This window comes from Scyliorhinus canicula, chromosome 3, assembly GCF_902713615.1.
Source record: "Scyliorhinus canicula chromosome 3, sScyCan1.1, whole genome shotgun sequence".
In the NCBI taxonomy this organism is placed as follows: Eukaryota; Metazoa; Chordata; class Chondrichthyes; order Carcharhiniformes; family Scyliorhinidae; genus Scyliorhinus; species Scyliorhinus canicula.
Window position 1 is genome coordinate 262,681,694 of NC_052148.1, and position 27,662 is coordinate 262,709,355.

A 27,662-nucleotide genomic window follows, 5' to 3' on the forward strand; every position below is an offset into this window, starting at 1 on the left:
AGCCGGGGACGGATTTCAAGGTGGGACCGGAAGTCATGCGAAGCAGTTGACTGGCTGGCTGCTTTGGTGACATTAGGGGGGGGCCCTGAGGTTAGAACGGGGACATTACCAACCTGTGAGCGCCCAGTTGTGATCAGGTCAGCTGGGGTGCCCCGTGTCCCCCCCCCCCCCCTCCTCTCTCACTGTGTGATCTCCTCCTTTGTAGAACATGGCTGCCCCCAGCCTGGAGCTGGACCCACTCTTCCTGAAAGCTCTGGGCTATCTCCACTCAAAAAGCAAAGACTCGGCAGAGAAACTGAAAGCCCTGCTGGATGAGACCTTGGCCAGAGGCAGCGATTCCACCTTTCGCCAGACACCAAAGGTACACCTTTCTTATCTTCCATAGAAGTAAGGGGTTGAATGAGGGTGGATCTCTGATGAAAGACTCTCACCAGGGCGGTGCCGTGGTTAGCACTGCTGCCTCACGGCGCCGAGGGCCCGGCTTCGATCTCGGCCCCGGGTCACTGTCCGTGTGGAGTTTGCACGTTCTCCTTGTGTCTGCGTGGGTCTCGCCCCCACAACCCAAAAGATGTGCAGGGTAGGTGGATTGGCCACGCTAAATTGCCCCTTAATTGGAAAAAAAAATAATTGGATACTCCACTCTAAATTTATTTAAAAATGAATACATTTTAAAATTTTAATCGAGAGTGAAGAGGGTCATTGGGCTGAAGCGTCTTTCCACAGATTTGGTCGTTGAAGCGCCAAATGCTTTGTCATGGGGAGTGAGTAAGGTGGAGGCCACTGCATCCTTGAAGGGAGCGAGTGCCGCACAGTGAGGGCGATTAATAAAAAGTGTTTGTGAGTATTCAGCGGGTCAGGCAGTATCTGGGGACCGAAAAGTGTTGACTGTTAAAGTTAATGATCTTTTATTGTAATGGGATCAGTTTTAGATTTCTCCAGCATGGGCACAATGGCCTTCACTTGGTGCTGTAAATGTCTCGGAGCTGGTAGCATTTAAGCGATGTTTACTTTATAAAGTGATCGCGGCCAGTCCTCCATGTAGTTGGTTACGTGGTGACTCTACCAAGTATAATAACAATCTTTCTTGTCACAAGTAGGGTTACATTAACATTGTAATGAGGTGACAGTAGGGGGGGCCCTGAGGTTAGAACAGGGACATTACCAACCTATGAGCGCCCAGTTGTGATCAGGTCAGCTGGGGTTGTGAAAAGCCCCTAGTTGCTACATTCCAGGGCCTTTTCGGGTACTCGGAGGGTGGATTCAGAATGTCCAAATTACCTACCAGCACGTCTTTCTGGACTCGTGGGAGGAAACCGGAGCACCCGGAGCAAACTTATGCAGACATGGAGAGAACGTGCAGACTCCGCACAGAGATTGACCCAAGCCGGTAATCGAACCTGGAACCCTGGAGCTGTGAAACAACAGTGCTAACCACTGTGCTGGGCCGTCGGATGCACCTCTGCAATGTTTGTGATATGTGTGAGGAATAATCTGCAAGGAGTTACCCACAGTAAAAACACTGGGAAGTTGAGCAGGAGAGCAAGAATAGTAGGGAACAAACTGAAACAGTAGGCCTTTTAACAAAATATTAAGAAAATGTGTGGCAGAATACACAATGGCTTTACAGCAGTGAGTTACTGTTCTGCTTCTTGCCGACCAGATCGGGTCAGTTCGCCTATAAATGAGAGAAAATCATCATACGTCTTATTTAAATCGCCTAATGGCCAGTGGTAAAACAACAGAAACCTAAGAGCGGGTTTTCTGTCTTAAGCTTTTGGGTGGGATTGGTGTTTTAAATAGACAAATAAGAAGAAATTGGAAACTAAATGTTGAATTATGCCTCAAATTATGAGCAATTTTTCATTCAAAATGCTGGTTATGTTATTTCTAAACATTTTATCATGTTGCATCAGAAATATCATCAGAAATGGTACCTTAGGAAGGCAGTTAGAAACTGCAAGCTCATCATCAAAACCACATACACTCTGAATGTAATTATTTGTGAGGTAGCCACCAGAAGCTCAATCTATGGGCGTGAGGTATGTTACTGGTATCTTAAAAAAAAATTATTTTATAATTGTTTTTGCTACTGTTGTACATTATACTCCCAGGCTTAACCAAATTCTGAGAGATTCCTTCTGACCTTTGCTTGCTTCCATGTGGTGAAATATAATCTCTTCCACCTCCCAAAAGCAAAGCAGAGTTCAGCAACCCTCTCTGTTTGGAAACATTTGAATACAAAGTTACATAGGTTAGAAGAGTGGATCAAAATGTGGCAGATGGAGTTTAGCGTGGATCAGTGTGAGGTCATGCATTTTGGTCAAAAAAATGGAAAGGCAACTTATTATCTAAAAGGGGAGAGTCTTTGGGGTGCTCTGATGCAGAGGGATCAGGGTGTTCTCATGCATGGGTCACAGAAAACGAGCGTGCGAGTGCAGCAGATAATAAGGAAAGCAAATGGAATGTTGGCATTTATAGCAAAAGGAATTGAGGATAAAGGTAAGGAAGTGTTGTTGCAACAATACAAGGCATTGGTGAGACCACACCTGGAGTATTGTGCACAGTTTTGGTCCCCTTATTTGAGGAAAGATGTAGTGGCATTGGAGGCAGTTCAGAGGAGTTCACTCGATTGATTCCAGAGATGAGGGGTTTGTCGCATGAGGAGATTGAACAGTTTAGGCTGATACTCCCTACAGTTTAGAAGAATGAGGGGAGATCTAATTGAGGCATGTCATAATATACACCAATATATCATGGTGCAGAGACACACTGATGGACACATACAGGGACCAATCAACATGTACAAACACCGCAGCCAATCACCAGTTAGAATACACACACTATAAAGGCAGAGGGCACCATGGTTCCTGCTCATTCTGGGTGCTGCCTGTGAGTGTAACAGGAACTTATTCAGCCCAGCACAGACTTACAACACGTGCTGAGAGAATCAACTGGTTTGGACAAGGCTTAGGTCTCTAGTTTAAGTTAGCATAATTTAGACCCACAGTCATCCTGTGTTAGTTAGTTAGAAGTAGTTAATAAAATTGAGTTGAACCTTCAACAGTGTTGGAAGTGTCTGTTCATCTCTCAAGCCTACACTACCCAACACTTCAAGGCATACAAGATGCTAAAAGGTATGGATAAAGTAGACGTGGAGCTGATGTTTCCTCTTGTGGGGCATTCTAAAACAAGAGATCATAATCTTAGAATAAGAGGTAGCAAATTTAAAACAGATATGAGGAAAAACTACTTCTCCCAAAGGGTTGTGAATCTGTGGTATTTGCTACCCAGAGTGCATGGATGCAGGGACAGTGAGTAAATTTAAGGAGGTGTTAGACATTGGTAATGGGTTGAAGGTTTATGGAAAACAGGCAGGACAGTGGAGTTGAGGCCAGGATGGGATCAGCCAGGATCACATTGAGGGTGTTGGGCTCAGGAGGTTAAATTGCCGACTCCCGCTCCTAGGTCATGTGTTCTAGGGAGGAGATGCTCTGGCTGATTTCCCAATCCAGCTCTTGGTCTGTACCATTGTAGGTAGCAGGTGACGAACATATCAGCCATGATAGAATGGCAGAGCAGACTCGATGGGCTGAATGGCTTAATTCTGCTATATCTTATGAACGTATCCCATCACTGTTAGTGATATTGCTTTAAAACTCTATGTGAATCTCAGAGAATACTTTAACCGATCATCCTCTGAATATTTTAACACATTTTAAAATAGACTAAGAAGATTCTCTGGTGAGTATCTTTCTAAATTGTATTAGTTTGAGTTTGTCTCAGAAGGTAGTACTGTCAGCTCTATGGCTAAAAGTTATGGATTCAAATGCTATTCCAGTACCTGAGCAGATAGTCAAGCTGACACTTCATGCAGGTCTGAGGAATTCCTGCACTGTGGGGAGGTGTTATCCAGCAGAGGGTAAGTGCCGTGCAAACCAAAGCCCAAAGGGAAACATGGCAAGCTACCACAACTATTTTATATTTGTATTTTACAACGAGAAGATATGTGTACTGAAGTCAAGAGCCAGAAATTCAAGTAAACTTCTGAAGATATTAAATTAAACATTTATTAACAAAAGAAAACATAAACACACAAGATTACATTTCCACAGTTAAAATTAGTTTATAGAATGATCCCCCAAATGTTTCCTACTTGGTTATGCTCAACAATAAACACCCCTTTAGGCAACAGTGCTTGTATATATTTAATCTATAAAAGTTCCACTAATATTTCCACAAGGCACACCCCACTATAGGAAAGGGACATCACATGGCTTCTCTCTCTCTCCTCTTTCCCCCCCCCCCCCCCCCAGCTTCTTTTCGCATCTCTTTCCCAGTGCAGAGCACATTCCAGAAAATCTTACATGGCCATTCCCATCACCCCTCCCAACCTCTCTTTAATTGTGTATTTTCTCTTTCATCTTCCCCATTGTCCCTATCATTCTTTGAAATTTATCTTTCTCAGGAAACATAGCCCTTTTATATGCTCCTATGGCCGCCACTTCTGGATAAAGTGAAATTTAATAACTTTGCCTTATTTGTTTATGACCTTTCCCCAGTTCTAAACCCTCTTTTACTTCTCTTGAAACATAACAACTGAACACAACAAGTCCTATTTAGATTTGTTGTCAGGTGTACCGAGGTTCAGTGAAAAGTATTGTTCTGCGTACAGTCCATGCAGACCATTCCATACATCAAAAACATAGGATATATGATAAATACATAGACATAGGCATCAGGTGAAGCATACAGAGCATAGTGCTATCAGCAGTAGAGAAGATTCGTAGAGAAATCAATGTAGTCCATATGAGGGTCATTCAGGAATCTGGTAACAGCGGGGAAGAAGCTGTTTTTGAATCTGTTATTGCGCGTTTTCAGACTTTGTATCTTCTGCCCAATGGAAGAAAGAATAACCCGGGTGGGAAGGGTCTTTGATTATGCTGCATGCTTTCCCAAGGCAGCGGGAGGTGTAGACACAGTCAGTGGATGGGAGGCGGGTTCGCCTGATGGACTAGGCTTTGTTCACGACTCTCTGTAGTTTCTTACAGTCTTGGGCTGAGCAGTTGCCATACCAAACTGTGATACAGCCAGATAGGATGCTTTCTATGATGCATCTATAAAAATTGGTAAGAATCAACATGCCGAATTTCATTACTTTTCGGAGGAAGTATAGGCATTGTTGTGCTTTCGTTGTCGTAGCGTCAACATGAGTAGACCAGGACAGATTGGTGATGTGTACTCCTAGGAATTTGAAGCTGTCAACCATCTCTACCTCGGCACCATTGATGCTGACAGGGGTGTGTACAACATTTGCTTCTTGAAGTCGATGACCTGCTCCTTAGGTTTGCTGACATTGAGGGAGAGATTGTTGTAGTTACGCCATGCCACTAGGCTCTCTATCTCCGTCCTGTACTCTGAATCATTGTTGTTTGTGATCCGACCCATTCTGGTCGTGTCATCAGCAAACGTGTAAATGGAGTTGGAGCTGAATTCTGCCACACAGCCATGTGTGTATAAGGAGTATAGTAGGGGGCTAAGTACGCCACCTTGAGGGGCCCCGGTATTGAGGACTATCGTGGAGGAGTTGTTTATCCTTACCGATTTTGGTCTATGAGTCAGGAAGTCGAGGATCTAAATGCAGAGGGAGGAGCCAAGTCCTAGGTTTTGGAGTTTGGATATGAGCTTGGCTGGGATTGTAGTGTTGAAAGCGGAGCTGTAGTCAATGATTAGGAGTCTAATTTAGGAGTCCTTGATGTCGAGATGCTCCAGGGATGAGTGTAGGGCCAGGGAGATGGCAAAGGAGATAGCTGAAGAAATAGTGGAGGCGTTAGTTATGATCTTTCAAAAGTCACTGGAATCAGGGAAAGTCCCAGAGGATTGGAAAATCGCTGTTGTAACCCCCCTGTTCAAGAAGGGAACAAGAAAAAAGATGGAAAATTATAGGCCAATTAGCCTAACCTCGGTTGTTGGCAAAATTCTAGAATCCATCGTTAAGGATGAGATTTCTAAATTCTTGGAAGTGCAGGGTCGGATTAGGACAAGTCAGCATGGATATAGTAAGGGGAGGTCGTGCCTGACAAACCTGTTAGAGTTCTTTGAAGAGATAACAAATAGGTTAGACCAAGGAGAGCCAATGGATGTTATCTATCTTGACTTCCAAAAGGCCTTTGACAAGGTGCCTCACGGGAGACTGCTGAGTAAAATAAGGGCCCATGGTATTCGAGGCAAGGTACTAACATGGATTGACGATTGGCTGTCAGACAGAAGGCAGAGAGTTGGGATAAAAGGTTATTTTTCGGAATGGCAACCGGTGACAAGTGGTGTCCCGCAGGGTTCAGTGTTGGGGCCACAGCTGTTCTCTTTATATATTAACGATCTAGATGACGGGACTGGGGGCATTCTGGCCAAGTTTGCCGATGATACAAAGATAGGTGGAGGGGCAGGTAGTATTGAGGAGGTGGGGAGGCTGCAGAAAGATTTAGACAGTTTAGGAGAATGGTCCAAGAAGTGGTTGATGAAATTCAACGTGGGCAAGTGCGAGGTCTTGCACTTTGGAAAAAAGAATAGAGGCGTGGACTATTTTCTAAACGGTGACAAAATTCATAATGCTAAAGTGCAAAGGGACTTGGGAGTCCTAGTCCAGGATTCTCTAACGGTAAACTTGCAGGTTGAGTCCGTAATTAAGAAAGCAAATGTAATGTTGTCATTTATCTCAAGAGGCTTGGAATATAAAAGCAGGGATGTACTTCTGAGGCTTTATAAAGCACTAGTTAGGCCCCATTTAGAATACTGTGAGCAATTTTGGGCCTCATACCTCAGGAAGGACATACTGGCACTGGAGCGGGTCCAGCGGAGATTCACACGGATGATCCCAGGAATGGTAGGCCTAACATACGATGAACGTCTGAGGATCGTGGGATTATATTCATTGGAGTTTAGGAGGTTGAGGGGAGATCTAATAGAAACGTTCAAGATAATGAATGGGTTGGATAGGATGGACGTAGGGAAGTTGTTTCCATTAGCAGGGGAGACTAGGACGCGGGGGCACAGCCTTAGAATAAAAGGGAGTCACTTTAGAACAGAGATGAGGAGAAATTTCTTCAGCCAGAGAGTGGTAGGTCTGTGAAATTCATTGCCACAGAGGGCGGTGGAGGCCGGGACATTGAGTGTTTTTAAGACAGTAATTGATAAATTCTTGATTTCTCGAGGAATTAAGGGCTATGGGGAGAGAGCGGGTAAATGGAGTTGAAATCAACCATGATTGAATGGTGGAGTGGACTCGATGGGCCGAATGGCCTTACTTCCACTCCTATGTCTTATGGTCTTATCTGCTGTGGACTGGTTGTGGCAGTATGCAAATTGCAGTACCCTAATTCAAATTTCTACCCATATCTCATTTACCTGTAAAACATCCAGCTTGACTCTATTCACTTCAAGTGCCTGTCATTCACACATAGACACTTTGATGCCCAACTGTCTAATTAAATAAGTAACCACACGCATACGAACGCAGCCCCCATAATCATGTTTCACAGACCGCCATCGTAGATGCCAGAAATATTAAAAAACAATGCTCTCTTCTCCACAGAGGGGTTGAAAATTTAAACTTGAGGCCATGTTTGACTGCTCAATGACTTTAGAATGTCCTTTTAAGAGGAACCGTATTCTGGCCAGACTACCCCTGACCCACTCCCACTAAAAATCGATTAACGGGTATTTTATCTCATTGCTGTTTGTAGGACAATACTGTACTCAAACTGGCTGGCACATTTGCCTGCACAAAAGCAATGACTACACTTTGGGGCACCTTGAGAGGTTGTGAAAGTGCTATATAAATGCAAGTTCTACCTTGACATTCTTTCACCGAGAATAATGTATTGTTACCCTTGAACTATTAAACTGTTTACAACTGGTTGCCACTCTGATCTAAGTTCCCTTCCCCCCACTTGCTGTGAGTAACAGCTTGTTTATGTGGCAAACTAGAAAAACAGAATTCATTGCTGTCTTATTGTGATTGTTGGCACCTTATTAACATATCTCAAAGCTCTCCTAACAAAGAACTTTCAGGCCAGCACGTTGATTGTGTGATCCTGAATCGCAACATTATAAGGGCGCAACAAATGAATGTGTTTCAGAAGAGAATAGCTAGGCTACAACTCCTCTATTTGGTTTTGAGCAGCAAGTTTTAATTGTGAAACCCAAGCTGCCATAAATCTATTTTGCCATTCAATTGTATGGCTGTCCTATATCTCAATCCCATTTACTCCTATCTTTTGCAATAAGAAGTCTTCCAACACCAGGTTAAAGTCCAACAGCTCACTAGCTTTCGGAGCACTGCTCCGGCTAGTGATTTGAAACAAACCTGTTGGACTTTAACCTGGTGTTGTAAGACTTCTTACTGTGCTCACCCCAGTCCAACACCGGCATCTCCACATCATATCTTTTAATATGGTTAATTTATGCTTTGTCTTGAAAATTTAAAATAATTCAGCAAGCAGAGCATTTTTGGGAAGCAAATTCCAGTCTCCACAACCCTTTTTGTGAAAGAAGTGCTTCCTGAATTCACTCCTAATTAGCTTAGCCTTAATTTTAACACTGCCTCTCATCAGGGTTGCCCCATCAGCTGTAAAATGTTTGCTGTATCTACCCTATCATTTCCCTATTATGCGAGGTTCGGTGTCCAAAACTGGACACAGTGCTCCAACTGGGATTTGTCCAAAGTTCTGTACACTAAAGCATCACTTCCTTATTTGAATTCCAACACCATTGAGAAAAAGGTAAACTTTCCATAAGCCTTTTTAATGCAGCTTCTGAAAATTACAATGAAGACACAATGGGGTCTGCTATTTCTGCCAGGATCAATGGCGAAGGAACAACAAAAAGCATTGGCACAATCGTAAAGCACACTGATTTAAATGTGATTTCCACCCCCTCACTTCACCCCACTCTCTGTACCTCTCCATATGCAGTGCAAGCCTGATGGCAATACTATTGACTAGAATTCTGTGTGTAACTGACGGGCCTCCCCCTACCAACAGTTCTCAACTGGATTAGAATTACCACAGATGGCAAATACTCCAAATAGTGTACCTTGATTTTCTGCTGTCCGGTGTAATTTGCCAATGACAAGAGATATTTGTCTGGATGTAGCAACAAGTACGTGTGGTTTCCTGTAAAACAACCTGATTTATATGAGATACTTTGACTGTGCCATTGATTTCTGCCATCATAGATACATACATAGAAGATAGGAGCAGGAGGAGGCCTTTTGGCCCTTCGAGCCTCACGATCATGGCTAATCATCCATCTCAATAGGCTAATCCTGCTTTCTCCCCATAGCCTTTGATCCCATTCTCCCCAAGTGCTATATCTAGCTATATCATTGTGGTATCTCTTGGGGATCCTGGATGTCTCTAAATTAGCACACTGCTTGGCCTCCTCCAGTATTGGATGAACAGAAGTTTCTTCCAAAATTAATGTGGAAGGACCCAAGTCTTGACCCCACCAAAAACTCTGTTTGCAAACTGAATCACTCCCCCGGCAACTGTCTGACGTTAAACCAGCCTATTCACAATTTTGGTGTTCTATCTGACCAGAAGATGAGCTTCCAATTGCACACGAAAACCATCACGAAAACCACCTATTTAACCTCCACAACACTTGCCTCAATCTATCCATTACTGAAATCCTCATCCATGCCTTTGTTATTTCCAGACTTGATTATTCAAGAACACTCATGGCCAGTGTCCCACATTCTACCCTCCATAAACCAAGTTATCCAAAACCCTGTTACATCCAATTCACCCGTCTCCTCTGAGCTTGCTGGCCTGCATTGGCTTGTCGTTAAGCAGCACCCCAATTAAAAATGACTCCTTAAAATGACTCGATGGTCTTGGCCTTGCTCATCAGATATTAGTGCTCCTCTAATTAGGGTCTCTTGAGTATCCCTGATTTTAATCACTCATCCACTGGCAGCCTTCAGCTTCCAAGGTGTTCAGTCCTCTCTGCCCCTCTAGTTCCCTTGTCTCCTTTCAAATACATTCTGTAAAATCTGTTCCTTTGGCCAAGCTTTTGCTCAGCTGTCCTGTATCTACCTGTGTGGCTCTTCGCCAAATTTTGTCCGCTAATTCTGCTGCGAAGTGCCAAGTTAAAGGCATGGATGAGGGTTTCAGTCAAAGTATCTCATATATAAATCGGGTTGTGTTCCAGGAAACCACACATGCTTGTTGCTACGTCCATGGATGTTGCGTAAGTAACAGTTGTTGTTGTGGCCAACTGATTTGCCTTTGTTCAAAAATCATATTAACATTGGCGTATATTCTGTGCCCAGGAAGTTGAAACGGCAAAGGTGGTTTCCAGCTCCAAATCCAGTTCTACAAAGCAGGAGTCCAAAGTGCCCACGTCTCTGTCATCAAGCAACAATGGCAAATCCAGCACCAGTGAAAAAACCAAGAAGGAAACTGAGAAGAGACCAGCTGAAAAGGTAAGAAGATTAGTTCTCCAAGGATCTTCATCGACAAAAACTATTATTGTACACTCGGAAGTTTAGATTATTGACAATGAATTGTAAATAATCATGAATTGGAACAGTAAAACTGAAATTTCATCTTGCAAGTATGTGAACAAATGTCTAATTTTGTCCGTCAAATAGTTCAACGGTACCAAGATCGGTTGTAACGTGATTCAATCTTAAATTGGCTGGTCTGTCTTTTTCCCTAAAACAAGTAATATAAACATTTACGGCAGTGTTCTTTGTCTTAAATTAATTTATGACACTTCACTAACCCTGTGGATCTTTCCAATTTTTTTAAGGTTAAACTAGATTCCCTGGAGGGAGTTGACCCCCAGAAAAAAGCCAGGCTGGAGAAAACAGAGAATCGATCGTCTCCCATCACTGTTCAGTCCAGCAAAGAGCTGCCGATGCCTGACCTACCCGGCTTCGAGAGCGCAGAGGATTTTGCCATGGAAATGGGACTGGCATGTGTCGTGTGTCGGTATGAGAGATTAGTATTTTTACGGATCGATCATCTGGATCTTTGCACATATTCCAAGATCAAGGGCTGGATTCTTCACTCGGGAGACGAGGTTCGCCCACCGGAGTAGAATCGCTCCTGTACTGCGCTGGTGCTAGGAGCGGCGCCCAGTAGCGATTCCTTCTCCCTTGCCATGCAAATGTGTGCAGGTGAGGGTGAGCGGTCGGCTGGATACCGAGCTCCCGCAGTCCCCCCCCCCCCCCCCGTCCCCCCCCCCAACGCAGGTTAGGGCCCTCATGGAAATATGGGTAACACTTGCACAGCATGCACTTATGAGTGACCCAACCAGACCCACTCCCAAGAGTGACCCCACCCCCAACAAAGATCATCCCCCACCCATCAGACGCCCAACTTTGGACTTCCTCTTTTTCACAGCAGGAAACATTGTGCTGGAAGGGGAGCCCTCCGATCGACATGGGGGGGCCCTCTGATGGACATGGGGGGGCCCTCTGATGGACTTTGGGGAGCCCTCCGATGGACTTTGGGGGGGGCCCTCCGATGGACTTTGGGGGCCAGCTATGTTTCATATTACCACCTTGACCCACCGTGGGGTTCACTGTATCAGGTCTACGTTTGAAAATACTTGCTCCAATCCACGTCTGTGAATCCCGGCCAAGAGGGCTGCAGCATCTTGCGGCCGTGGAGAATTGGGCTTCCAGTCTGTTCATCGGATGCAAATGGGTCAGAGCGACACGGTGGTTAGCACTGCTGGCTCACAGCACCAGAAACCTGGATTCAATTCCAGCCTTGGGTGCTGTCTGTATGGAGTTTGCACTTTCTCCCTGTGTCTATGTGGGTTTCCTCCGGGTGCTCCGGTTTCCTCCCACAGTTCAACGAGGTGCAGATTAGGTGGATTGGCCATGTTAAATTGCCCCTTCGTGTCCAAAGCTGTGCATGTTAGGTGGGGTTATGGGGATGAGGCGGGTGAGTTTCATTGGGTCAGTGCAGACTCGATGGGCTGAATGGCCTTATACACTGGAGGGGTTCTATAGAACAGTGTTCTTCAAACTTTTTTTCCAGGGACCCATTTTTACCAGCCAGCCAACCTTCGCGACCCACTCCGATCGACCTGCGCGACCCTCTATTTTCACTTGCCTTATTTGCTGCTGACAAAAATGGAGGAAATGGTTTTGGGTCCCTTTGGCCCTCATACACGCTCCTCCAATGCAACCTGTTGGATGAAGGTGAAGCCTTCTGATGTCGGAAAGTATGGAGTCTCCATCTGTCCAAAGTTCTGAATTTTTTTCCTGTAAAATGTTGTCAAATCTTGTGAATAAAGATATAAAATTAATAAAATGAATGAAAAAAATAAAAATGAAATGAATAAACACCCCCCCCCCCCCCCCCCCCCCCCCCCCCGCTTCCTGAACTTGTAAAACGAAAAGCTGCGAACGTTTTTTTTTAAAAAGCAGCCGCACTGCGCATGCGCGCTGATGATCGGGCACACATGCGCATTGCGGCCACTTCTTTTCTACATGTTCGTGACCATTTTGAAGGCCACTTGCAGCCGGCGTTCTTTTTTTTAAATATATTTTTATTGGAAGTATTTGCAAAAATTTTTATCACAATAACAAACAAAACAATAATAACATAAACATCAACATGGTAAACTAGACATTTCCCACCCAATCCCTTCTGTACACCCCTTAATCATATTGCACCTACCCGCCCGCCCCTTCAGAATGCTGCTTCTGCTGACATTTTAATTTTCCCTGAGAAAGTTGACGAACGGTTGCCATCTCCGAGAGAACCCCAGCATTGACCCCCCTCAAGGTAAACTTTATTTTCTCCAGCCATGTCACTGACCCAAGTCTCCACACTTGGTGGCTTCAAGTCCCTCCACATTAAAAGGATGATTCTCCGGGCTAGCAGGGAGGCAAAGGCCAAAACGGCAGCCAGCATTCTTAACAGCCGGCTGCTGTGGCTGTTGCGTGCAGATTTGCACAATCGGGAGCGCTGTGACGGATGGCTCCGCAACCCTCCCGACGCCCGCCCGCAACCCACCCGCGGGTCGCGCCCCCGAATTTGACAGTGCCTGCTATAGAACAAAGAAAAGTACAGCACAGTATCAGGCCCTTCGGCCCGCCAAGCCTGCGCCGTCCATGCTGCCTGTCTAAACTAAAATCTTCTACACTTCTGGGGCCCGTATCCCTCTATTCCCATCCTATTCATGTGATTGTCAAGATGCCCCTTAAACGTCACAAACGAGTTCCAGGCACCCACTACCCTCTGTGTAAAAGAACTTGCCTCGTACCTCTCCTCTAAACCTTGCCCCTCGCACCTTAAACCTATGCCCCCTCGTAATTGACCCCTCTACCCTGGGAAAAAGTCTGACTATCCACTCTGTCTATGCCCCTCATAATTTTGTAGACCTCTATCAGATCTTTTCTAAATGACCCACTTGTATCCTCCCACCTGTGCCGAGCGTGTAGCTTGCTGTTGGCGGGGAATTGGAATGGGTGCCAATCCCTTTTTTTTTTTAGCCCGACGCTCGATTCTCTGAGAAACCTGCGGCAGAAAATCCACCCGCAAATGTAGTGCTTGAATAAGACAAAATTAAAGTGTGCGTGGGGGAATAATTAGATTAAAGTGCACAGAGATGATTCATTCCTCATTTTAAATCTGTACTTCTTGACCTTGCTCTTCATATTTCCATCATAAATTCCAATGTCCACATTTTTAATGAAAGCTGGTTCAGTAAATATGTCATGTTCTAATTTCATCATTTGCCAATTGAGTGATGTTGTGATTCCCCTATTTATCTGTTAGTTAAGGAACTGGAGGTAAAAACGTTGGAAACATTGACGAGGTAGGTTTATTTTTAGGTGTGGAAGTCATAGGTTACAGCAGAAAGATAAGCAGTGTGGCAAGAAGCCCTTCCTCTGAGTATTCTTAATGATTTCAATGTCGCCCACATCCATCCTGACTGTAGGTACTCCTGAGTCGGTCTGTGTACAGAGTCTGTATAGGGTAACTGACTTTTCTTTCTTAACCATTTCCACTGAATTCTGAAAGGGGGCAATTGAGAATGCAAAACACTTGGGAAATGATGCTAAAAGTACCAAGTCAATTGACAGGGTGTACGTGAAGAGGATATGTCCTCTTGTTGGTGAATCTAGAACTGGGTGTCACTGTATAAAAATAAGGGGTCACTCGTGATGAGAATTTTTCTCTTGTGAGGGTTGGAACTCCCTTCCTCAAAAGGCAGTAAGTCTTTGAATATTTTTGAGGCAGAGCTGGATAGATTCTTGATTAACAAAGGGGGTGAAAGGTCATTGGGGGTAGGCAGGAACTTGGGGTTGAGGTTACAGTCAGATCAGCCGTGACCTAATAGAATGGTGGAGCAGGCTCGAGGGGCCGAATGGCCTACTCTATTTCGTATGTTTGTATAAATTCCATTGTAACCTTTGTGTTTTGGTGGACGGAAAGGTGTAAGGTTCTGAAAATGAAGGCTGAGAAGTTGTGTTGTGCACTTTTACATTTCTGTGTGTGTTCTAAATGAACTCGTGTGACTTTTAAACAACTGAGTGTACATTTCTTATTTGACTGCAGATAGCATTGGGTGCATTCCATAGTTAATTATAAAGTAACCTTATGACAAGGCTTGGTTTCAAAATCCTCCCAAACAATTATTTGAACGTCATTTTGAAAATCCTGAGTGGGTTAGTGACAATGAAGGAATCCACAAAAAAAATGAAAATTGAGAAAATGTTCAGTAGAGCAAGCCCCCTGGGGATGTTGGGTGGGTCAGTGAATTTTTACTGACTTGGTTGCTTGGGCTTGTCTTTCTCTCTGTGCCGGCTGTGAAATAAATGGATTAAACAAAACAGGACAGCTGCAGCTCCATGCTCACAGCACACATCAACATTTGACAGCCTCAACAAAACAGCTGGATAATTCATACCATTTTGATACGCAGAGGATTTACAACATTCAAAAATGATCGGGGATCAAATTTCACATTGCTCAATGTCTTCAAATCACTGCGACAAGTCATTCTTGCTTTTAACTTCAATTAAAACACATTCCCAAGCACTTCCATCATACTGGTTTTCACAGCTGAAATAGAATTCGCAGCAATTTTATGAATCCAGTCTGCAGCCCACCTAAGAAGTAGTGACTGCTATGTAATAACAGCAAGTTTATTTGTGACATTCAGTCTGCCATTATTGTGGCATAATCTGTACATTGTAATGGGCACAATACATTGATATAATAGTGTATCGTTTAATAGGATAAGATCGTTTGTTAAGTTTTGATGGCACTACTGATTACTGGTTAACTGTTTTATCCTTTACTTATAGCCAGATGACTGTGACTTCGGGCAATCAGCTGGTTGAATGTCAAGAATGTCACAACCTTTACCACCAAGACTGCCATAAACCCCAAGTGACGGACAAGGATGTAAATGACCCACGGCTAGTCTGGTATTGTGCTCGCTGTACAAGGCAGATGAAGAAAATGGTAAGGGTTTCTTTTCCAGTCTGTGCATATAACTGCACCAGAGTGCTTAGTGATTTAAAAAACATTCTGTTTTCCAATTAAGGGGCAATTTAGCGTGGCCAATCTTTGGGTCGTGGGGGTGAGACCCATGCAGCCACGGGGGAGAATGTGCAAACTCCACAAGGACAGTGACTTTGGGCCGGGATCAAACCCGGGCTCAGGCACTGTGATGCAACAGTGCTAACTACTGTGCCTCCCCTCGTGCTTGGTGATGTTGACTTTAGCAGGTGCATCACAGAAGATGATAGCGTTAAACATAACTGACTGACTAAAATATAGTGATGGCGGGGCATAGAGTGGTAGGTTGAACGAAATAACCAATGGTGTGAACGAGAAGAGTTGTAAAAATATTTCAGTGGCTGAAGACATTTACTATTGCACGTTAACACATTCTGAAAAGTGTCTTCACCACTGAATATTTTCTAATTATACTTAGGCACAGAAGACACAAAAGGCTGCGCCCAAAGCCTCCAGCTCCGTTGCCAGCACTGCTCCCTCAGTGAAGGATCCCTTGGTGAAGAAACCTGAGCTGAAACTTAAACAAGAAGTGACCACGTTCCAGGCATTCAAGAGAACTGAAGTAAAGGTGCAGTAACTGCTTCTGTACAATTTATTTTTGCTGATGATCATGGCCAGTGTATTACTTCCTAAGCTTAAAACTTGCTTGCTGTCCCTTTTGGAAGGAGATGTGAGGCACGAGGAGGTAAATCAGGTGAGCCTACTCCTAATTCGCTCTACTCTGAATTATCAGATAATTTGAATCACCAGATAATTGCATTTCTTTTTTTCCGTCCTAACCAAGAAACTTACTTTGAATTATCAGGAGTCGAAAGTAAGGTTCAAGAAATATAGAACAGTTGATCTTGAGTCAGAGCCAAGAACAGTCTTGAATTGAAGTGGGGTGAGGGGAACCAGCTGTCTTAAGGAATGTGTATAAAGTTATTCCCACAGCCTTGTTGGCAATTCTATAAGTTCTTGCAGTTTAAAAGGGAAATTAAAAAAAACACTTTGGGGATGGGATGTTGGGGAACCATTCCTTTGTGGCCAAAGTCTGGAAGATATTCACTTGGGTCGGTTAGCTCAGTTGCTGGATGGCTGGTCCAATAGTATGGGTTCAATTCCCGTACCAACTCAGGTTATTCATCAAGGCTCCAGCTTCTCAACCGTGCCCCTCACCTGATGTGTGGTGATCCTCAGGTTAAATCACCACCAGTCAGCTCTCTCTCAAAGGGGAGAGCAGCCAGTGGTCCTCTGGAACTTAGCAGTGTTTACAATTATATAAGATATGGGAGCAGTATTTGGCCATTAGGCCAATGGAGTCCGCTCCACCATTAAATCATGGCTGATGTGTTTCTCATACCCGTTCCCCTGCCTTCTCCCCATAACCTCTGATCCGCTTATTAATCAAGTACCTATCTATCTCTGTCTTAAAGACACTCAGTGACTTGGCCTCCACAACCTTCTGCAGCAATACATTCCACAGATTAACCACCCTCTGGCTCTCTCTCTCTCTGCGCTCTTTACTGAAGCCTCGCATCTCTCTCTCTGTCTCTCTCTCTCCGTGCTCTTTACAGAAGCCTTGCACCTCCCTCTCTCTCCGCTCTCCTTACTAAAATCTCATACCTCTCTCTGTAACCACGCACTTTACTGAAGTCTCGCCCCATCTCTCTCTGTCTCTGTGCTCTTTACTGAAATCTTTCTTCGCTCTCTATATCCACGCTATTTACTGAAGTCCCGTGCCTCTCTCTGTATCCACACTGTTTGCTCACATCTCGCCACCCTCTGTCCCCATACTATTTACTGAAGTCTTGACTCTCTTCTCTCTCTCTCCGCGCTCTTTACTGAAGTCCCGCCTCTCTGTCTCCCCGCTCTTTACTGGAGTCCCGCCTCTCTGTCTCCGCGCTCTTTACTGAAGTCCCGCCTCTCTGTCTCCCCGCTCTTTACTGAAGACCCGCCTCTCTGTCTCCGCGCTCTTTACTGAAGTCTCGCCATTCTCTCTGTCTCTGCGCTCTTTACTGAAGTCCCGCCTCTCTGTCTCCGCGCTGTTTACTGAAGTCCCGCCTCGCTGTCTCCGCGCTCTTTACTGAAGTCCCGCCTCTCTGTCTCCACGCTCTTTACTGGGGTCCCGCCTCTCTGTCTCCGCGCTCTTTACTGAAGTCCCGCCTCTCTGTCTCCGCGCTCTTTACTGAAGTCCCGCCTCTCTGTCTCCGCGCTCTCTGCTGAAGTCCCATCATTCTCTCTGTCTCTGCGCTCTTTACTAAAGTCCCTCCTCTCTGTCTCCGCGCTCTCTGCTGAAGTCCCATCATTCTCTCTGTCTCTGCGCTCTTTACTAAAGTCCCTCCTCTCTGTCTCCGCGCTCTTTACTGAAGTCCCGCCTCTCTCTCTGTCTGGAGCAGAAGCTCTAACTCTTGGCTCTGGAGCAGAAGCTCTAACTCATAGATTTAATTCACACATTACACTGATCTAAAGCCGATTTGTTATTTGGTGCAAATGATCTGAGAAACATCTTTAGATGAATCCATTATACCTGACCTCATATAAACCAGCAATGTAATGGTATTGTGGAGAACTGCTCTTCGTATGTTGTGAGACTGTCCTAAATGTTTGTACATCAAATCTGTTGTTGTGGTTGCTGTATCACAGTGTTCAGTGCAGCTGCTCCTAAAATATGTTCGTTGAATGTGAAAACTACACAGAGTTCTACCTGTGTGATTTCTGTCAGCATTTCTGGTGATAGCGACACTTGTTAATTTTGGCACGGTAGTCAATCAAGTCATCTGCATGATTCAACTGGGGCCGTACACAAATGTGAATCTGGAACGGCTGATATTTTAGAATGTGTGATAGCTAGAGCTGTACCACCAGATGTGGGAAAAGAAGGGGAAGTTGGAGGCCAAGGTGGAGTGATGTAGCAAGGTAAAACGTCCTTCCATAGAAACCTGTAGGATCCAGCTTCTGTCCTATGATCAGGGACCGTAAAGGAGCAGAATTTGGATGTGGTGGGGAGTCTTTTGAGTTCCAGGAATAGAACCGAGCCACCAGTCTCTTATTTTTTTTCTTTTCATTGTTTCTCACGAGTTAGAAAGGGGAGGCAGGTGTTTAATTGGGATTTGTTGAACTATTTATACCCACTGATACGATATTTTGCACGTTCTGGATCCAGCTGATGTTTCTGGAACCATAAAGGTTGCAGCAAAGGAGAGGGTCATTTAGTCCATTGTGCCTGCACAAGCCCTTTGGCAGAGCAATCCAAAACCAACCTGCTCTCTCTCCATAGCCTTGTATTTTCTGGCGGCTCAAAGTATTTTGTAGAATCATAGAATAATGATTCTAGTATTTATCCAGTTTTCTTTGAAAAGTCAGTTGAAAGTTTCTTGTTGCACAGTATGGTTTGTTTGAAGTTTGTTACGACACCATGGGCTAGTGTGCAGTCAGTTCCAGCCCCACATGACCCCATGAGTCACAATACAAGTAAATTAACCACTATTTCTTCTAAAAAAATACCCACGGTCTTTGGTCCTTGGCTGTCCAATAATTACAGTCACCAGGTTTGTAAATGTAAACAGAATTACTCTTTATTTATAGTCAGAGCTGGAATATAATAATCAGCAAATACAAATGATTAATATCTAATTCCCACTGTAACTTGACCCCGCCCTCTATACACACACACATGACAGACAAACACAGAGGGGCGGAAAGGGGTAAAAATTATAAGTGAAAGGAAGTCTTTGTTTCAGATTATGGTTTTTAGCACACATTTCTTCAATGCAAACATGCAGATTACAGTCTTCGTTGCTGCCTGTAATGGTCTGCTCCGTAGATTAATTCACTCAGTCAGGTTCTCTGTAGTTTAGAAATGCGCTACTCACAGGCAGCAGGCTTTCTGGAGAGAGATAGTCGGTTCTCATCAGCTTTTCTGTAGTTAGCAGAGTCTGGAATTTGCTTGCACAACCGGTAATGGTTCTCCTGTAAATACATTCATCCAGGCTCTCTGCCAGTTCAGAAACACAGCCTTCTGGAGAAAAACAGAGAGAATCAAACTGAAACCTCGAGACCCAGAAAAACATAGCCATGGGATAAGACCCAGTCACCACCTGTTACCGGGCAGAACACAACCTTTTGGGCCAATTCATTGGCCACCAGCCCATCAATCAAACCAAGACCTAGCCCATCTCTCTCCTCGGTGCCAGCAAGTCTGCAGCTTCTGTTTAAACCAGCACAGTCTTCTAGGTTCTTCTGTTTGGATTAAAGATACGGGCTACTTGCCTCAAAGACACATGTCCATTAATCATCCACAAATCAAAAATGTAACGGCAATATTAAAACAAAAGGGGAATAAGGGAATAAATAGGAAGGACCTTTAAGCTCAAGAAAAGTCAATTAAAGAGCCAGTGAAAGAAAACCACCCTTATGGAAATATGTGCCAACAGGAAATGTTTTGCATTTTTTTATCAAGGGGGATCTTCTTGAAACTTCCAGGATACTGAGAAGCCTGGATAGAGTGGACATGGAGAGGATGTTTCCACCAGCAGGAAAAACTAGAACCCAAGGACATAGCCTCAGACCGAAGGGACGAGCCTTTAACACAGAGATGAGGAGGATTTTCTTCAGCCAGAGTGTAGTGAATCTGTGGAACCCTTGCTGCAGAAGGCTGTGGAGGCCAAATTATGGAGTGTCTTTAAGACCGAGATAGATGGGTTCTTGATTAATGAGGGGATCAGGGGTTATGGGGGGGAGGGGGGGGGAGGCAGGAGAATGGGGATGAGAAACAAATTAGCCATGATTGAATGGCGGAACAGACTGGATGGGCTGAATGGCCTAATTCTACTCCCATGTCTTATGGTCTTGTATAAAATTAACAATGTTTGGATCACTTGTGGCAGTAAGCTCTCATTCGAGCCATAAAAAATACATGCATTTATTTAGTGTTTTTCACAACCATCAGACCTGTCGAAGCACTTTACAGCCAATGGTGTACTATTTATTGCAGTGTAGGAAACATGGCAGCCAAGATATGTACATCAAACAAAACTGTCATACTTATTTTTCTTACTTAGACTTTGTCCCACATGGGAGCAGGGGAACCGTGGGCAGCAAGATTCCATCACAATCTCTTTTGTTCCAGCCCTCTTGTGTTCTTGAACGTCCACCTTAAATGTACTTCACCAGGTCTTCTCTGGCTAGCCTTGTCTTCTGCCTACTGTCATTCTGGCAGGGCGCATGTCCAGCAGGCGTAGTACATGTCCTTCCAGCCTCTCTTGACTCTCTGTCACAATACCCCACAGGCATCGCTGACTATCCTCCTGTAGTACTTCTTCACTGGTGATGCTGTCTCTGCACGTGATCTTGTGTAGGCAACGCTGGTGAAAGATGTCAAACATGCATGACACTCCTTTTCTTCTGTCTTGCATAGATTGCGGTTGGTTGCACTGTGCTAATAACTAGATAAACGGGGCTTTTTTTTTGTGACGTTGATCGAGGGATAAATATTGGCCAGAATACCGGGAATAACTCTCCTGTTCATATTCAAAATACTGGAATCTTCAAAACCTGCCTGGGCAGGCAAATAGGTCCTCGATTGATCACCTCATCCAAAAGACGACATCTTCAACAGCACTGCAGTGCTGCACTGGAATGTCAGTTTTGAATTTTGTACTTGAACTCTGGGGTGGAAGTTGAACCCAGAACTTTGTGGCTCCTTGGACCCACTGAACCTTTATAGCTGAGATTGAATTGTGTTAATTTCTTTTTTTTCATGTACGGCTAATAAACACCCAGGAGACATACTTCCCAACAATCAACTATACAGTCTGTACAGATTGTTCCCTTGTTCACCCCGCGATGAACAACAGCTCCTCAAACACGGTCACAAACATCCCCCACCTTTTCTCAAACCCCCCTCTACTGAGCCCCTTAACTCATACTTTATCTTCTCTAACAGCAGGAAGTCGTACAGGTCACCCAACCATGCTGCTACCCCCGGGGCGATGCCAACCGCCACTCCAGCAAAGTACACCGCCGTGCAATCGGAGAGGTGAAGGCCACAAGAGCGGCCTTCCTCCTCTCCATGAGCTCCGGCTTCTCTGAAACCCCAAATAACATGTGCGCATGATTCGCTGCCCCCCCCCCCCGCTACCCCCTGAAAGAACCCACTCATTCTCACCCGAGTCATATGCACCCTGTGCACCACCTTAAACCGTATCAGGCTTATCCTTGTATAAGAGGAGGTCCCGTTTACCCTTCGCTGCGCATCACTCCATACTTCCCAATTGATCTTCCCTCGCAATTCCGCTTCCCATTTCTCCTTGATCTTCACCACCCGCTCACCTCCCTGCTTCTCTGCCACTTGTATATATCCTTATTTCTTCCGTCCCCTTCCACATCCAAAGTGGCAACCTAGGGAACCCGCTCCAGACCTTTCGGGCAAAGTCCCTAACCTGCAGATACCTGAACTCACTCCCCCCCTCGGCAGCTCCCCCCTCTCCCTTATCTCCTCCAGACTGGCCAAGTATTGTGTTTTATTTCTTAATTGCTTCTTTCCCATGAGAAATTTGGGATCCCAGAGGTCTGTTTCAAATGCAGCTGCATGATTAGTAGATAAATCCGAAACGGAACGTTGAGTTCAGTTGGTGTCGGCAGCTTAAGTTGGATATAAACATGGATTTAATCTTTATCTCTAGCCCCTAAAACTCTGTTTGCAAAGCAGAAAACTGCAGATGCTGGAAATGTAAAATAAAAATGGAAAATGTTGGAAATACCTCAGCGGGTGTGTCAATATCTGTGAAGAAAGAAATAGAGTTAATGTTTCAGGTTAATGACCTTTCATCAGAACTGGAGAAAGTGAGAAATGGAATAGGTTTTGAGCAGGGATTGTGTGGGACAAGGAGGGTTGGCGATAGGGTGGAAGGGAGGAGAGATTGACTGACAGAGCAAAGACCAAAGGAATGATGACGGGACAGGGAAAAAAACCAAAATAAACCAGTTGTGCTGCTGGCTGGGAGCAAAAATAAGAGGAAAAACGATAATGCAAAATTAAAAAGGAAAATGAACAGGAAAACAGAAGAGAGGGGCAGAGATTACGGTCTAAAATTGTCAAAACTATTTTGAATTCAGAAGGCTGTGAAGCGCAGCAGGCCGAGGACAGAGATGTCAGTATGAGAGTGAGGTGGACAATTAAAATGCCAGGCCACCCGAAGCTCAAGGTCATGCCTGCCGACTGTTCCGCAAAGTGGTCACCCAATCTGCATTCGGTTTCCCTGATGTTAGAAGGGACCACAATGTGAGAAGTGAAAGCAGTATACTACGTTGAAAGAAGTACACGCAAATCGCTGCTTCACCTGGAAGGAGTTAGAACATAGAACAGTACAGCACAGAACAGGCTCTTCGGCCCTCAATGTTGTGCCGAGCCATGATCACCCTACTCAAACCCACGTATCCACTCTATACCCGTAACCCAACAACCCCCCCCTTAACCTTACTTTTATTAGGACACTACGGGCAATTTAGCATGGCCAATCCACCTAACCCGCACATCTTTGGACTGTGGGAGGAAACCGGAGCACCCGGAGGAAACCCACGCACACAGGGGGAGGACGTGCAGACTCCACACAGACAGTGACCCAGCCGGGAATCGAACCTGGGACCCTGGAGCTGTGAAGCATTCATGCTAACCACAATGCTGCCCTGCTGCTTGGGGATTTGGACGGCCAGGAGGGAGAAGATAAAAGGACTTGTGTGTCTGTGCTTACATGGAAAGGTGCCTAAGGAAGGGACGGTGTGTGGGTGTGATGGGAGGAGTGGACATTTTATTGAACCCTAAAACTCAATGTTGTGTATCCTAGAAAGTCAAAAACGTAAATGAAGTTGATACTTAAGGCAGGGATTTTGTGGGACTTGTCTTAGTTTTAGGATTTTGATGTTCTATTTATTTAACGATTTTCCACGTTTCCTGATAGGGTTCCTTCCCACTAACAGGCCTACGCAGCTTAAAGTTTTTCCCCCCACACTAGAGTAGTGGCATGAATGCGCTGTAAACACCATATTCACCAACAGGTAGCTTGCCAAGCTGCATCACATCATGTTTTAGACTGAATTTAAATTCTGTGCGTGGAGGAGTAAAATACTGGCTTAACGGGAGATAATCAAGGACACGGTCCCCCTGCCACCCCTTTGCTTGGTTATCTGCATCTACCTCTGTCTCGCTGCTCTCTCCAGCCCAGAACACATCAATTTTAATATTCTCAGCTGTACTTCCAAATCCCTCCATAGCCTCACCTCTCTCTCTTTCCCCCACCTCTCTCTCTTTCCCCCACCTCTCTCACTTTCCCCCACCTCTCTCTCTTTCCCCCACCTCTCTCTCTTTCCCCCACCTCTCTCTCTTTCCCCCACCTCTCTCTCTTTCCCCCACCTCTCTCTCTTTCCCCCACCTCTCTCTCTTTCCCCCACCTCTCTCTCTTTCCCCCACCTCTCTCTCTTTCCCCCACCTCTCTCTCTTTCCCCCACCTCTCTCTCTTTCCCCCACCTCTCTCTCTTCCCCCACCTCTCTCTCTCTTTCCCCCACCTCTCTCTCTCTTTCCCCCACCTCTCTCTCTCTTTCCCCACCTCTCTCTCTCTTTCCCCCACCTCTCTCTCTCTTTCCCCCACCTCTCTCTCTCTTTCCCCCACCTCTCTCTCTCTTTCCCCCACCTCTCTCTCTCTTTCCCCCACCTCTCTCTCTCTTTCCCCCCCCTCTCTCTCTCTTTCCCCCACCTCTCTCTCTCTTTCCCCCACCTCTCTCTCTCTTTCCCCCACCTCTCTCTCTCTTTCCCCCACCTCTCTCTCTCTTTCCCCCACCTCTCTCTCTCTTTCCCCCCACCTCGCTCTCTCTTTCCCCCACCTCTCTCTCTCTTCCCCCACCTCTCTCTCTCTTTCCCCCACCTCTCTCTCTCTTTCCCCCACCTCTCTCTCTCTTTCCCCCACCTCTCTCTCTCTTTCCCCCACCTCTCTCTCTCTTTCCCCCACCTCTCTCTCTCTTTCCCCCACCTCTCTCTCTCTTTCCCCCACCTCTCTCTCTCTCTTTCCCCCACCTCTCTCTCTCTTTCCCCACCTCTCTCTCTCTCTTTCCCCCACCTCTCTCTCTCTTTCCCCCACCTCTCTCTCTCTCTCTTCCCCCACCTCTCTCTCTCTCTCTTTCCCCCACCTCTCTCTCTCTCTCTCTTCCCCACCTCTCTCTCTCTCTTTCCCCCACCTCTCTCTCTCTCTCTTTCCCCCACCTCTCTCTCTCTCTTTCCCCCACCTCTCTCTCTCTCTTTCCCCCACCTCTCTCTCTCTCTTTCCCCCACCTCTCTCTCTTTCTCTTTCCCCCACCTCTCTCTCTTCTCTTTCCCCACCTCTCTCTCTTTCTCTTTCCCCCACCTCTCTCTCTTTCTCTTTCAGCCCCCCCTCTCTCTCTTTCACTTTCAGCCCCCCCCTCTCTCTCTTTCACTTTCAGCCCCCCCCTCTCTCTCTTTCACTTTCAGCCCCACCTCTCTCTCTTTCACCCCCCCACCTCTCTCTCTTTCACCCCCCACCTCTCTCTCTTTCACCCCCCCCCACCTCTCTCTCTCTTTCACCCCCCCATCTCTCTCTCTTTCACCCCCCCCATCTCTCTCTTTCACCCCCCCACCTCTCTCTTTCACCCCCCCACCTCTCTCTTTCACCCCCCCCACCTCTCTCTTTCACCCCCCCACCTCTCTCTTTCAGTCCCCCACCTCTCACTTTCAGCCCCCCAGCTCTCTCTTTCACCCCCCCCACCTCTCTCTTTCACCCCCCCCCACCTCTCTCTTTCACCCCCCCCCACCTCTCTCTCTTTCACCCCCCACCTCTCTCTCTTTCACTTTCAGCCCCCACCTCTCTCTCTTTCACCCCCACCTCTCTCTCTTTCACCCCCCCCTCTCTCTCTTTCACACCCCCCCACCTCTCTCTCTTTCACCCCCCCACCTCTCTCTCTTTCACCCCCGACCTCTCTCTTTCACCCCCCCACCTCTCTCTCTTTCACTTTCAGCCCCCACCTCTCTCTCTTTCACCCCCCCACCTCTCTCTCTTTCACCCCCCCCCACCTCTCTTCTACATCGCCTTTAAAACCCCACCCCTTTGACCAAGGTTTTGTTCACCTGTTCAGATTTGTGTGCCAATTTTGTTCTTATTAAAGTCCCCCGAAGCACGTTAGGCTGACGTTTCAATGTTATAAAAGCAAATTACTGCGGATGCTGGAATCTGAAACGAAAGAGAAAACGCTGGAAAATCTCAGCAGGTCTGGCAGCATCTGTAGGGAGAGAAAAGAGCTAACGTTTCGGGTCCGATGACTTTGTCAAAGCTAACAGACAGAGACAGTGCGAAAGGCTTGTTAGCACCATTAGCACCTGGTTTCCCTGGGTTTCTGTGGCGATGACTCATCTTTCATTCTCACTCCACAGTATAAAAATTTCCCACTTTCTCTGTCTGTCAGCTTTGACAAAGTCATCGGACCCGAAACGTTAGCTCTTTTCTCTCCCTACAGATGCTGCCATTTCCAGCATTTTCTCTTTACAATGTTATAGGTGCTAGTTGTTGTTATACCCAACTCTAATGTTAAAGCAGCTATAAGTATTGAGTGAACTGTAAGATTTCCCATTTTAAAAGTGTCTGCCCATGGTCTGTATTTTCATCCTGCTCGAAACTGTTCTTTTGTCGGTTGAGACAATGTTTTTCTGTTTGTTTTGCAGACATCCTCATCTGCTTCTGGGAATTCCTCAAACTCTAATACTGCCTCCTCTTCTGTTAGTGGTCTTACCGGATGGGCTGCGTTTGGAGCTAAAACTGCTGCAGCACCATCCACAGCTAAACTGGGATTATCTGTGCAAAACACCAGTGGGAAGTCCACTGCATCTTCCACGAGTCAAAAAGCAGTGGGCCTGTCTGGGTTGGCAACTTCTAAAGCAGGACTGGGGTCCAAAATGACCACGGGCGTTAACTCCAGCAGTGCGCCAATCAAGCCACCCCCTCCCCTTACTCTGGGGAAACCAGGCCTCAACCGATCATCCAGCAACGACAGTGTGAACAAAGTAGGGCTAACTGGGCCAGGGAGCAGCGGAATCCAGTCCAGCAGTGGGAATGGAGGGGGCACCTTAACTGGTGGCAACAATGGTGCCAAGACGCCCACCGAAACAGTCAACCCTTCTGTCAAGTTGCCAACATCTCAAGAGTCCCAGCTTAATGCTATGAAACGGCTCCAGATGGTAAAGAAGAAAGCAGCGCAGAAGAAACTTAAAAAATAAATGTTAATATATCTAACCGGTTGTCCCTGCGTTTCTGCACAGAAAAGCAGGCGCCTCATCGTTGCCAAGGAGACCAGCACACCTTTGACCACTTGGATTTGCCCTTGTACACAGAGATGTCTTTCCCAGGTTTTATTGCTAAGATCTTTCTGTGAGCAGTGATCGCAAAATCTCCTGCTGCTGCTGAGGACTTCCTGAAATGTACCTAGCATTTATGATTGAGAGAGGACCTTTATTGTTCTGAGTACAAGCTGCAGAATTAAGGCATTGAGCACAGAGACTTTGACACACGGGAATCAAGACATCACTCTGATATGTGGCAGAGAGCTCATTAAAGTAATTTGATGAACTGGCATTTTGAACAATTAATTTCCTGCCAGCCTTTTTAAATATGTTTTAAATCTGTCTGACGAATGGAGATCCGTTACATTCTCCAATATGTTTGGAAGCAGGCCTGGATGATTTGAGGACCAGCAGGCGGTGATCCTGGTTGTAGAGCAGCCCCGTGTCTACCTATGGGAGACCATGTGCTCCTGTGTGCTGCTCATTGCAAAACGGCAGAGGCCTTCTTTCTAAACTCATTCCCCAGTTTAGCAGACGGAGGAAAGTAAACCTTCCTCTGAAACGTTCAGCAACGGAGTTATCGAGAGGCCAGAAAGGTTTCGCACTTCTCAAAATGAAATGAGAGACCAGTTTACTGTGATGTTAAAAACAAGGGCGGTTTGAATTCTGTCTCGAAAGGACCTTTTTTTTAACGTATTTTGTCTTGTGTATATTACTATGAATGGAGACGTTGACTCCGTTTGGTGAACTGCAGTGGTATTAAAAAAAAAAAAAATTAAAAGTTAAA

At 45.7% G+C, this 27,662-nt stretch overlaps 1 protein-coding gene across 1 annotated transcript; it reads left to right on the plus strand.

The window, feature by feature from the left end:
• The first annotated feature begins 50 nt into the window (after positions 1-50).
• Positions 51-27,662, plus strand: ints12 (integrator complex subunit 12). Its single transcript, XM_038792713.1, has 6 exons — positions 51-361; positions 10,331-10,483; positions 10,813-10,994; positions 15,338-15,497; positions 15,973-16,122; positions 26,261-27,662. The coding sequence occupies exons 1-6, from the start codon at positions 209-211 to the stop codon at positions 26,810-26,812; spliced, it is 1,350 nt and encodes a 449-aa protein (XP_038648641.1). The 5' UTR covers positions 51-208; the 3' UTR covers positions 26,813-27,662.